General features: G+C 30.8%; 3 protein-coding genes and 1 long non-coding RNA gene across 8 annotated transcripts; 3 read left to right on the forward strand and 1 right to left on the reverse strand.

Moving 5' to 3' along the window:
* Positions 1–32: 32 nt before the first annotated feature.
* Positions 33–2,433, forward strand: LOC105567918 (odorant receptor 67c-like). Of its 2 annotated transcripts, none has more exons than XM_012023186.1 (9): positions 33–105; positions 359–478; positions 588–705; positions 910–1,183; positions 1,339–1,455; positions 1,548–1,638; positions 1,790–1,926; positions 2,047–2,179; positions 2,246–2,433. In XM_012023186.1, exons 1-9 carry the CDS (start codon positions 70–72, stop codon positions 2,291–2,293), a joined length of 1,074 nt encoding a protein of 357 aa, XP_011878576.1. In that variant the 5' UTR covers positions 33–69; the 3' UTR covers positions 2,294–2,433. The 2 variants fall into 2 exon arrangements, with proteins under 2 accessions (XP_011878576.1, XP_011878577.1); XM_012023187.1 differs by having other exon boundaries at positions 1,883–1,926.
* On the reverse strand, positions 1,116–3,822 carry LOC105567917. Its single transcript, XR_001009404.1, has 3 exons — positions 3,757–3,822; positions 3,188–3,398; positions 1,116–1,219 (listed from the first exon to the last, which is right to left on the reverse strand). It is a non-coding gene; the product is annotated as an uncharacterized LOC105567917 (long non-coding RNA).
* A 95-nt stretch (positions 3,823–3,917) lies between these two features.
* LOC105567915 (odorant receptor 67a-like) lies at positions 3,918–6,587 on the forward strand. Of its 3 annotated transcripts, none has more exons than XM_012023183.1 (9): positions 3,918–4,233; positions 4,515–4,634; positions 4,763–4,880; positions 5,116–5,386; positions 5,494–5,604; positions 5,692–5,782; positions 5,935–6,071; positions 6,192–6,324; positions 6,391–6,587. In XM_012023183.1, the coding sequence occupies exons 1-9, from the start codon at positions 4,000–4,002 to the stop codon at positions 6,436–6,438; spliced, it is 1,263 nt and encodes a 420-aa protein (XP_011878573.1). In that variant the 5' UTR covers positions 3,918–3,999; the 3' UTR covers positions 6,439–6,587. The 3 variants fall into 3 exon arrangements, with proteins under 3 accessions (XP_011878573.1, XP_011878574.1, XP_011878575.1); XM_012023184.1 differs by having other exon boundaries at positions 6,028–6,071; XM_012023185.1 differs by having other exon boundaries at positions 5,350–5,386.
* A 1,659-nt stretch (positions 6,588–8,246) lies between these two features.
* Positions 8,247–11,970, forward strand: LOC105567925 (odorant receptor 67c-like). Of its 2 annotated transcripts, XM_012023200.1 has the most exons (9): positions 8,247–8,965; positions 9,147–9,266; positions 9,329–9,446; positions 9,745–10,006; positions 10,148–10,309; positions 10,454–10,544; positions 10,617–10,753; positions 11,556–11,688; positions 11,772–11,970. In XM_012023200.1, the coding sequence occupies exons 1-9, from the start codon at positions 8,822–8,824 to the stop codon at positions 11,820–11,822; spliced, it is 1,218 nt and encodes a 405-aa protein (XP_011878590.1). In that variant the 5' UTR covers positions 8,247–8,821; the 3' UTR covers positions 11,823–11,970. The 2 variants fall into 2 exon arrangements, with proteins under 2 accessions (XP_011878590.1, XP_011878591.1); XM_012023201.1 differs by lacking the exon at positions 9,147–9,266.
* Positions 11,971–12,387: the final 417 nt, after the last annotated feature.

Genomic DNA, 12,387 nt, shown 5'->3' on the forward strand with positions numbered 1-12,387 from the left:
GTGCTATTAAGTATCAGTGGTCTATGGCCTTTTCATACGCGAAACAGGCGCTACGTGATATATCTCGCTATGGTGCTGATACTCGGATCTGGATTTATATTCGAGGTGAGCTTCAAAAGAACGCTTAGTTTCAAGATACTATTGTAGCGTCCATTATTACGCTATCTTCCTAAAAAGGTTTATGAAAATTAAATATCTCATCTGACGTCTTTCAAGTCAAGATTTCTATAGCATATGTATTCGAAAATACGCAATCGTTTACAAGTGCATTTGATTTAATTAATGTAATTTACGATCGGGCGGCTCAGTTAAATAATTTGTTACATGACGTGCCCACAATTTAATCGACGGAAAATAGATGTTGGGTGTAATTGAAGTCAGGCACGATTCCTTTGAAGTGATTGATGCTGTACCGTTGTTTAGCTTCGCAATAGTGACTATAAGTAAAACATTCTGCGTGATATATACATTACCGAAGGTGCGTAAATAAATATGATACCGTTTATTGTTAACGATTAACTAAGTAGCGATAAGATCGACAAATAAGAGAATAATCTTATCACATTTAAATCTTTTTCGAGTAATAGATTAAAGTGCTTCTTATAAAGATGCAAGAGTACTGTCTTTCCCCAAAATCGGACGAGGAGACTAAGATACAGAATTCGCACGCGCAATATGGGCGAAAGTTAGGCTACGCTTACACGGGTGACTTTAATAGCATAATCGATTTACCAAAAATAAAGCGCGGGAACAAAATTTCAAACACGTTAATATAAAAATTTAATCTCTTAAGCAGTTTTAAAATATACACGTATTGAAATGTATATATTACAGTAGCGTGGAATATGCTTGAAGACATAATGTTTGATGACAACAATTGTGAATTATGAAAATTTTTCTGCAAATTAGGTTTCTTACTAGGTCACAGTGTCCTTTATCAGTTTTCGACATTACTGACAAGATTTCTCTACACGAAATCCAAGGAGGCTGATGGGCTATCAAATAACGTTCAAATAGGACTGCCTCATCGCGTTAATTATATGGTTGATATAGACACATATTACATTCCAATTTTTATACACAGCGCCATTTGTGATTTTTCTTACACGGTCTTACTCGTTGTATTCGACGTTCTGTATCTAACACTGGTTGAATACTGCTGCGGTTTGTACGCGGCTTTGAGGTGAGTGAAACGAACGATCATTTACATACATGGGTTCTGTAAAGATATGAGTGTTTTCAACGTGAAAATAAAATAGGACAGTTATTATTTATGGCGATGATAGTCTTATGTTAAAAGCCACCGTTTCTAAAACTTGTAATAATAATTGAGCTTAGATATCGGCTGGAAACTGCCTTAGTTTTTGAAAATGATAGAACGACATTGGTGGCTACGAAAGATAAATCTTATGCGAATATCGCGTACAGTATTCGCAGACACACAGAAACGATGCAGTAAGTATGTGTTTAGACGTTTGGTATTGTATTTATTTTATCTTCGTGTGAACAATAGTAACAAATTAATATATTTGTGTACGTTATATTAGATTTGTTGCCAGCATAGAGTCATTATACAGCTTACCTCTTCTCATACATATTGGACTGACCGTACTTATTTTAAGTGTCCTAGGATATCAGGTATATCTGATGAAAAATCTTACACGATTATAGCAATTCTTGAATGTGCTTTTACAGTGCACATAGAAATTACGTAATAAATTACTTTGTAAATAATTTAATTAATTTTATTTATTATATCCTATGAATTATGCATCTCACTGCTGTATAGGTGATAACCAACACGGAAAATGTTAATGGCATTTTAAAACCCATCGCTTATCTAAACGGACTTGTAATTAACGTTTTCTTTGAAAACTGGCAGGGTCAGAAAATTATAGATTCCAGCGAGAAAGTGTTTGAATCTGCGTACGTTTTGTATAATATTAACGATAGCACTTTCGGAAAATCACGAGTCATGTAATCTACTATAACGTAACAAGTAGACAAATACATAACATAATTTCGAAATTTTTTCAAAATTTGCAGATATAATTCAGAATGGTACAGTATGCCGGTAGCATCGAGAAAGCTTCTTATAATGATGATGATGAGAAGTGAAAGACCATCGATACTAAGAATGGGCAAATTTGTTGTGTTGTCATATGTCACTTTTAATACGGTAAGTGTAAGTGTTTTATGTAATGTATACGTGCAATTACTGTGTAAAAATAAAATTTTGTTTAAGGTATTGCGCACATCTTCGTCGTACTTTATGCTACTGCGATCTTTGTAATACAAATTATGAACATAATTAATAATATTTAGATTTGCATATTATCATTTATCACACGCTAGTAACATAAACGAGATCTTGTTAGATTGCACGTTCATAAGCTAACTTTCCTTCCAGTGCCTTTTCTGTAGATAATTAAATAAAGCTATAAAAAAAACATTAATTTTTCAAGTAAACTCCTTCTAATATAATAAATCTACGTTAATCTGTTAAAAACTATCGTATGAAATATTTATTTTGATATACAAAAAATTTTTCTTTCCAAAATTGCTGTTATTATTATTTAAAAACTTGGCATTAAATTCGTAATAAGTAAATTATAAATATTTAACAGTAATCTATAATAAACAACTCTACATATGCTATATAGAAAGTTTTTGTAGCGATTAATATTAAAAATAAAATATTTAAAAGTTCTTATTAGTAACATGTGTAACAACTATGAATTATACAGGAGATACTTATTAGAAATTAGTTTACATATGAATATTTATTCGATTAATTTACTAATTTATCGATACAATTTGAGGATACTTTATTTGATATGAAAATCATTAAATTGCATTTTTATTAAATTAAATTAAATTTTAAGTATTCAATAATTATAATCCGCCATGTGTAAATTGCCGTGTAAGTTACCTCTCAATTACTACATTTATCGCACATTGGTTGGGGCAAAAATTAATCGATCATAACGAACGCGTGTTAACATCGACGTGCAGAGTTAAAACGTACAACTAACACAAATCGAGTAAATATTTTACACAAAATTAAGTTATCTCGTTGCTGACACATAATATTACAGCTCTTTTACACGTTCTTTGCGAGTTACGAAGACAACGACTCATACTTAAATTTAGCTCTTAAATATAATAATGCTGAGGAGCACTATACCTTGTACCTACGTTGGACTTTAGAAAGATTATGAGTCTTTCTCTTCTCCTAGTTTCAGCACAATACGATCTATCATAATTTTCTTCATATAATCACTTCTCTGGTGATATTTTCGGTAACTCTCCTTATTTTTTAAATCGTACATGCATCTGCTTCGTATTTCACAATCTTATGATCTGTATGATAATACCGACCTTTCAAAATTTCTGTTCTGAAAAATATAAAATTATTATTAACATAAAGCATATACAATTTAAAATTTTACAATATTATAATCTATGGTTTAAATAATAGCAGAACATAAACGCGAGAGAATAATTTAATATAAAAGTATCAAAATTATATATATACCTTTATCTTTTTAATAAAAACATTTTCGCATCTTTAATATAAAATAGTATAGAAAATCTTTAATAATACAATGTCAGTACGTAATACAATTGAACCTTTAATAAACTTACACTTCTCAAGACTGTCATTTTCTAATGTAGCCGATTTCAAAGTGGTTATGTCTTTTCATGGTAGTCTGGTCTTACAATCAACTCTACTTGCGAATAAAATTTTCATACCTCTTTTGTCTGCATCCACAAAGACGTTTTCAGTATGGCTGTTCTCTCTCTTTCTCTCTCTCTCTCTCTCTCTGATTACGCAATTTCCATAAGATAATCTGCGACCTTACAATGGGTGATTTTAGCATTTGCGGCACAAACACATCCGTATGTTAGACAAAAATATTCAACATACATCTCCGATTTTACGACAATCAACATTAAACGGAATTTTTAATAGGAGATTGATGACGGCAATGCTTCATGCTGAAATTGACGGTCTACGTTGGTAATGTGAATTTCGCTTTTGTAATAATAGCAGTAGGAGACAAGAGAGACGGAATGGATGATATCGAGCAGTTCTTTAAGGATCGGCATTATAACATCGCACGAATACTATTAAGTATCTGTGGAGTATGGCCTTTCAATACCCGAAACAGGCGCTACATTATATATTTTGCAATGACACTGATGCTCGGATCTGCTTTTATATTCGAAGTAAGTTAAAGAAATTCCATTATTTTAAAATAATGCTGTCGCATGTGCGTAGTATCGTAGGTTCCGTTATTGCTCTACTTTTCAAAATATCTATAAACAAAATGAAATAGCTCTTCTTACACCGTTTCGTTAAGACATCTACAGAATGCACATATCAAAATTCTCCTTCACTTTACAATACATTTGATAAGTTACATCAGGAATGTAATTTACGATCGGGCAATTCAATTTAAATTATTTGTTACACGACATTCACGTAATGTAATCGATGGAAATTACAGATATTGGGTATAATTGACATTCGGCACGATTCCGTCGAAATAATCGATGCTGTGCCGATGATATGTTTTACTATATTGTGCGCAAGTAAAATGTTTTGTGCGGTACATACACTACCACAGGTGAGTAAATAAACATTGCATTATGTATACCAACGATAAACGATGATTGACTAATAATAAAAGCAGTAGCACTAAGTTCGAAAAATAAAATAAAATCTTATCACATTTAAATCTTTTTCGAGTAATAGATTAAAGTGCTTCTCATAAAGATGCAAGAGTACTGTCTTTCCCCAAAATCGGACGAGGAGACTAAGATACAGAATTCGCACGCGGAATATGGGCGAAAGTTAAGCTACGCTTATACGGGTGACTTTAATCGGACTTAACAACAATATGCAGTGCAACCATAATAACAGATTTTTAAAATTTTTAACATAAAAATTTTACTTCTCAAGCGGTTTTGAAATACTATATCGACATATTACAATTCTTTCAATACGTTTGACATTTAATTGATACTTTAAAAAATAATAAAGATTAAATTATTATGTAAATTTTTACGGCAATAATCATAAATTATGAGAGTTTTCCTACAAATTAGGTTTCATACTAAGCCACAGTGTCGTTTATCTACTTTCGACATTATTAGCAAGACTTGTCTACATGAAATCTGAGAAAATTGATGAGACATCAAATGCACAAATAGGACTGCCTCATCGCGTTAATTACATTATTGATCTAGACACGTATTACGTTCCAATTTTTATACACTGCGCGATATGCGACTTTACGTTGACATTCTTATTAGTTGTATTTGATGTTCTGTATTTAATAGTGGTCGAACACTGCTGTGGTTTGTTCGCGGCTTTGAGGTAAATCTAATAAATTACAATGATTTTAATGATGGTATAATTTATCTATCGCAATTATTCTTGTTGAAAAGTAACTGTTAAAAATTTTGTAAAAATATTGAGCTTAGATACCGGCTGGAAATTGCGTTAGTTTTCGAAAAAGAACAATTGTCGACGACAAAGGATAAATCTTATTCGAATATCGTGTACAGTATTCGCAGACACGTAGAAACAATGCAGTGAGTATGTAGTTAATAGTGCATTTAAGTGTGTAGTATTAATTATCATTGTATGAGCAATAGTAAGAAATTAATGTGTTACATTAGATTTGTTGCCATTATGGAGTCAGTATACAGTTTATCTCTTTCTATACACATTGGGATGACTGTATTTCTTATAAGTTTTCTAGGATATCAGGTACATCTAAAAATGCTTTTGTGATTGCAACAGTTCTAGGATGCGCTGCTATATTTCATACGCAATTTATTTAATAAGACATATTTAGCAAAGCTAATTAATTAAACTAAACTTACAACATTATATTAATTATATATTTAATTGTTCTATAGGTGATAAACGATATGGAAAATCTTGATCGTATTCTCAAACCTATAGCTTTATTAAATGGAGTTTTAATTAACCTTTTCTTCGAAAATTGGCAGGGTCAGAAAATCATAGATTCCAGCGAGAGAGTGTTCGAATCTGCGTACGTTTTGTGTAATAAATTAGTACTTTTGTAAAATCATCTGTCACGTGGACCACAAAAACGTAACAAAATACGAAGCAGATAAATACATAGTTTCGAAATTTCTTTCAAAATTTACAGATATAATTCAGAATGGTATAGTATGCCGATATCAGCGAGAAAGCTTCTTATAATGATGATGAAGAGAAGTGAAAAACCATCGATACTAAGAATGAGTAAACTCGTTGTACTGTCATATGTCACTTTCAACACGGTAAGTGTAAGTGTTTTATGTAATGTATGTGTGCAATTACTCTGTGAAAATAAAATTTTGTTCAAGGTTTTACGTACGTCATTGTCATACTTTATGCTACTACGATCTTTGTAATAAAAACGTAATTACGTAGGAACGTAATTAATAATATTTATATTTGTCATTTATACGCTAGTAACAGAAATGAGATCTTATTAGATCGCACGTTTATAAGTTAACTTTCTTTCCAGAGCTTTTTCTGTAGATAATTAATTAAAGCTGTAAAAAGCTATTGATTTTTAAAATAAAGAAAATTTCTTTTAAAATGGAAAATACACATTAATCCGTTGAAAACTATCATATAAAATATTTATTTCGATATAAAAAAGCATTTCCCTTTGAATACCTCTTATTATTCTTAAGAATCTTTAATGGGGTGAGTATAACAATAGCTTGCTCAGTACATACACCTTTTAAAATTTTAAATTTTATATAATTTAATTTAAGATATAATATGTACCACCGTCGTATTTTATGCTATTACAATCTGGAGCCTTCTTCTGAGTAAACTCAGTCAACAGCTTAGGTTCGATTTGCATAATAAAAGTGTTTTTACTTTTCGCCTATGTGCCCTACAAGCGAAGATATATCGCGACGCAAAGTTGAAAATGTCGGAAAATCATTTAAGAAACATCGTCGTCATCGTTGACCAAGCAGTGGTGGGGTTTGCTGAACGTAGCAGATATAAAAATACACAGTCGTGTACTTACCGTAGCACTGCGTTCTATTTTACACAACCATTTTACTTTATTACGGACTTTAATACAGAGGTGTTATACAATGGTCAGTCCCACAATAACTATCGTTAGCCTCGTCTAAGAAATGACGTTTCTTAAATGATTTTTCGACATTTTCAACTTTGCGTCGCGATACCTCCGCTTGTAGGGCACGTAGACGAAAAGTAAAAACAGATATTATATAATAATACATATAATAATATTCTAAGAGAAGTTTTACGAAAAATATACATTGATAGTATTAAATTTTATGTATATAAATGTTTTTCTGTTAGTTGTGAGATTTGTAATTCATAGCGTTAATTATGCTTAATCGATAATTAATAATAATTAAATTAAGATTCAAGTTAAGATTCAAAAGTTAGCTGTGATATGCAAAAGAGATTTTCCCAAACAGCGAACTTCTAAACGCCATTATACTCTTGTTCCTTTCTAACATGTTATATAAATTTATCGCATGTAATTATGAGTAATTTGTATTGTCGATGAAAAATAACCTATGCAACAAATTTTATTTGTTAGTTACAATTCAAGATGGTATTCATTTTCCATAAACACTCGAAGATTACTAAAAATACTTCTTTGAAGAAGTCTTATTCTATGTACACTCACGGTTGATATGTATAGTTCGGTGCGTCTTTATGACAAAAATCTTTTATAATTTTACGTAATACATATTTATATATTGTAATAGATTGATATTCCATTTTAATGTTGAAAAATTAAAAAAATTTTTGACATAATCAATTACAGAAAATATTGAGATATTGTAGATATATTCACTGATGTGCGTAAATCTATTTATATAATATGTAATATTTTTTTTACCTTCTTAAAGATTCATAATTTTAATGTATCTCACATAATTTTTTCCTTACGCACTCGAAAATCCATAACGAGTCGTTACGATGCAAAGGCCGTATTCTTCATGGTTCGATTGATCAACTACCTTTTGCTGTAAAAATATTATGTTTTTAATCATTTCCAGACAATTCGCAATTATCGTAACAATATGTTGTTCTTACTACTACAAAAACATTTTCTTTTAATTTAACAAGAATGAGGAATACAACTGTTTTCACCTGAAAATTACGTATTTGTGATATACAGGGTGTCTTGCGGTGATTGAATCCGCCGTAAAAGTTAAATAGAGCGAGGCAAACTGAATCGTTACAACAATCAGCCCTAAATAACTTTCTGTCACTGTAGTAGTGTTCCAGTGTAGTTCTGATTTGCGATAGGTACCACTTGCTTGTGCAATAGAAACCTTCTGTCCCGTTTATTCTTCATATATGTATGTTTTTTTATCGCCATTGACAATCAATAAAATATCGACGACCAGTTATATGTACTTCGATACATTGCGTACATATCGTTTTGTGCTTCGCCGATATATCACTATTGTTTTCTTCTAATGAAATAATACTTCAACCTTTTCACTCACAAAAATAATTTGTAATGTATCTACGTATGATATGACCAAAGTCTTGTTGCAAACTACAATACAATATGGAACGTTCTCGATATTGATCAATTCAATATTAATACTTAATATCTTGCACGACTCGTTTGACAATCCGGTATTATCAAGTTGACAATCCGATATTACCGTAATGATATGTTCTGCATGTTCGCATCACTTTTCCCTCGTGTCGTACATTTAACAAAGGGAGCTGACCCGCGATGGTACATATGTACATACAATATCCTACGAATATAACATGAATCCGGAAATGGAAAAATACTTTGCCACCAACAAAATCTTTTTATCGCGAATCGGTGGCTGGCCATATCAGCGTAAAGTACTAAAAATATTGATACCGTGTCTTTTCTTAATGGTGTACTATTCTACAGTTGTAACTCAGGTAATATAGTATTAATTATCGTATTAATTACGCATGTAGTAGTAAGTGGTGTAAACATGTCAGCGAACAGTTGGTAATATTGCTAAATAGAGATCAACTTTTTTTATCAATAAAGATGTATAAAAATATATTTGTTACTTACTCACATTTGAATACCGTTGATGTAATCATTGATTTATAGGTGCTTCTATTATACGATACTTGGGGTGACATAAATGTTGTTGTTGAGTGTATAATTACCCTAACTTCTCTTTTCGTCGCTTGCATTAAGTTAATTAACATCACTGTGAATAATAACAAAGTGAGTTGTCAAATGGATCACGTGTATTTGCTGTTATAATTTCTGTTTGTATTGTTGATCAGTTTCGACGACTGTTGCAACTTATGAATAAACATTGGGAGCTTTTTAACAGCGAACATGAACGTCATATCCTGAGATATTATGCTACTATCGGCCAAAAAATAACAAGTTATTTTGCAGGTACAGAAATAATTATTTTAAGGCTTTAAAGAAAAAATGTCAACTACTGTAGTCGCAAGGATGTTCATTGCGTTCATTTCTTTTGTGTGTAAAGTAGGAAAATCTTTTGTCTTTCAATTAGAATTAATTTATATTTTTTCGAATATATTTTCTGAAATGTAAAATTGCACAAATATTATTTTTGTACAAAATGTATACAATTGCATACAATTTGTATACAATTATAAAATATCCATACCGTAAAAGAGCATTCTTAATATTTACAAGTAATAAGTCGCATGCATGTACCTTTCCTCAGTCTACTTTGCCACAGTCGTCATATTTTATTTGGTAATTCCATTACTACCAAGAATCTTGGATATCGTAATTCCCTTAAATGAGTCACGGCCATTGGCATATGTATATCAGGCTGAATACAGAGTGGACAAAGAGAAGTACTATTATCCAATTATAATTCATTCTTACATTACGAGTACAATGACAGGAGTAATTTTGTTCACCGTTGATAGCACTTATATAGTGTGTGTATTACATGCATGCAGTCTGTTTACAGCTGTCAGGTGAGTCAAATTAAGCACAAGATCGTAATCTTCCTACGTCTTTTACAAATCTATTTCCGAGAGAAGTTAAGTTTCGTCGAACGAATAAACTTGGAGAAACGCATACAAAATACGAGCGGTAATTTACATTTAATTTCATAGCCAGTGCCTTGAAAATATTATTGGTGATGCAAACATTACACCAGATGACGATGGAACAATACATTCAGGGACACAGTATCATCTAGAAATCTATATGGAGAAACACGGCAATGATTATCGTGAATTAATGATATGCTTGAAAAAACATCAACATGCATTAGAGTCTGTACCATGTGAAATTCTGTTGACCATAATAATAGTGGCTTTAACGATTTTAATGATGTGGTTTGACCATCCATTCTAACATTTATTCGACCATTTATATTAAATCATTTTATCCGATCTCCTCTCTCTTTCACTCTCTAGACAAGTAGAGACGCTGAATTCCATGTTTACCCAAGCGACATTCATTCTTTTATTTCTGAATGTGCTGATATTGAGTGTGTGCGGAATACAGGTGAGCATTTAAGAAGTTACAGTTTTTTGTCAAGAATACATTTTATATATAGTGTACTTACAAATTTTATAGCTTATTAATAACTTGGCGAATACTGGAGAAGTAATAAGATACACTTTTATAACTTGGGCTTCATTTACTCATCTCATATGCATGTGTATTCCTGGACAATTGATAATAGACCGAAGCACAGAAATCTTCGACAAGGCGTAAGAATTCATGATTTGTATAATATTTTAAACTTTAAATGCAATTAAGAAAAGTTTTTCAGATCTCATGCACAATATTCTCTTCCAATATCTTCGATTATTAAAAATCAAATTTTTAACCTTTCGTTTCTGAACTTTTTCAAAAATAATTTTTTAACTTATTTATTGAAAATTAAATTTTATATAGCATAAAATAAAATCAGTTTGTGTGATCTAAATAATGAAGAAATAATATAATTTTACTGCTAATTTGAAAATTTAATTTAAATCATAATGCTAATTAATACTAAAATTAATTCCAATTACTGTTAAAATTGTAAAGAATTATATGCAAAATAGCTTTTTTGTAATGGTGATATTTTCTTTCTAATATTGTGTCAATTTGTGGCATGCGTGCGTGCGTGTGTTATTCAGTGCTTATCCCTATAATAGCCGCATATTACCTTTTATTTCGTGCTCTCATTTACGCGGGTATGTACAGGAGAACAGGAATTACTTTCAACACTATTCAATAACACGTACAGTCAAATACCAAATTTTAATTGATAAAGTTGTCCTAGTCGATAACACTAATTAAATTAATCAATTTTTTCTTGAAATCTATTTTGCCTGGACACAAGCAATAAAAATACTACTAGGTTTACTCTTTCAAATGAGTAATTTTTAATTCCCTTAAACTTTTTCTACAAAGATAAAAGCAATGATTCATCCATATCTTTTTACTAGTACAGTTGAAAAATTATGAATTACTTATACATATTGTTAATAACAAATCAATTATAACACGCATCTTTTCTGTTAGGTACAGTTCAGCATGGCATACATTTTCCATAAAAACTAGAACATTATTAAGAATACTTCTTTACAGAAGTCTCACTCCGTGTACGCTCACGGCTGGAAAGATGTTCGTTATGTCCATGACTATGTGCAGTTCGGTACGTTTGATTTATTTCGCGCGTACATATCTAAAAAAGTATTATAATTTTATAAATGTAATAAGCCAACGTTCAATTTTAAGGTGATGCAAACTGCTATGTCGTATTTCACCGCCTTTTTATCCGTAAGATAAAGGTGCCGTTGCAATATTGTGTATATCTTCACAGAATTATAATATCCAGGAAACCCATTGCAATCATTGTGTTTTATAAAGGATAAGTGTAACCATAATAAAGCGACATATTTCACATCAGACAAATATGAATAAATGTATATATACCCACGCAGTACAAAATTTCACAAAAATGTCTGGGATATATTGTATCTAAATATTACAATATGATACAAATCTGATATACAAAAATTATTTAGATATCGCTCGGATATCTGAGAGATGTCTTTCAGATTCTAAAAATTCACGATTATTTCATCTGAGATATGATACCTGATTTTATATAAAATATTAGATATCTATATTTTCGTGAAATTGGAGAAATGAAATATATTTTTTCTTTAGGAGCACAGCCTCCATAAATCAGCCTTTACTTTTTTATACTACCTATTATTGTAAACTCATATTTATCTTTTTTTCATTTTTTGACCGTACTATTTTTGTGTCTAGATAAACTTAGAAAACTTATATTTTGAAGACAAGTTAAATAATGAACAATTAATAATTATACATATACATACCCACA

The sequence above is a fragment of the Vollenhovia emeryi genome, unplaced genomic scaffold (assembly GCF_000949405.1).
Source record: "Vollenhovia emeryi isolate VEMERY1.0 unplaced genomic scaffold, V.emery_V1.0 DF939133.1, whole genome shotgun sequence".
In the NCBI taxonomy this organism is placed as follows: domain Eukaryota; kingdom Metazoa; phylum Arthropoda; class Insecta; order Hymenoptera; family Formicidae; genus Vollenhovia; species Vollenhovia emeryi.

Coding starts and splice junctions, on each gene's coding strand:
- LOC105567915 (XM_012023183.1), top strand. CDS start 4,000: ATGCTGAAATTGACGGTCTACGTTGGTAATGTGAATTTCGCTTTTGTA. Junction 4,234..4,514: donor GATCTGCTTTTATATTCGAA/GTAAGTTAAAGA, acceptor TGGAAATTACAG/ATATTGGGTATAATTGACAT. Junction 6,072..6,191: donor GAGAGAGTGTTCGAATCTGC/GTACGTTTTGTG, acceptor CAAAATTTACAG/ATATAATTCAGAATGGTATA.
- LOC105567918 (XM_012023186.1), top strand. CDS start 70: ATGGTGCTGATACTCGGATCTGGATTTATATTCGAG. Junction 1,927..2,046: donor GAGAAAGTGTTTGAATCTGC/GTACGTTTTGTA, acceptor CAAAATTTGCAG/ATATAATTCAGAATGGTACA. Junction 2,180..2,245: donor CATATGTCACTTTTAATACG/GTAAGTGTAAGT, acceptor ATTTTGTTTAAG/GTATTGCGCACATCTTCGTC.
- LOC105567925 (XM_012023200.1), top strand. CDS start 8,822: ATGAATCCGGAAATGGAAAAATACTTTGCCACCAACAAAATCTTTTTA. Junction 8,966..9,146: donor ATTCTACAGTTGTAACTCAG/GTAATATAGTAT, acceptor ATTGATTTATAG/GTGCTTCTATTATACGATAC. Junction 9,447..9,744: donor AATAACAAGTTATTTTGCAG/GTACAGAAATAA, acceptor ACCTTTCCTCAG/TCTACTTTGCCACAGTCGTC.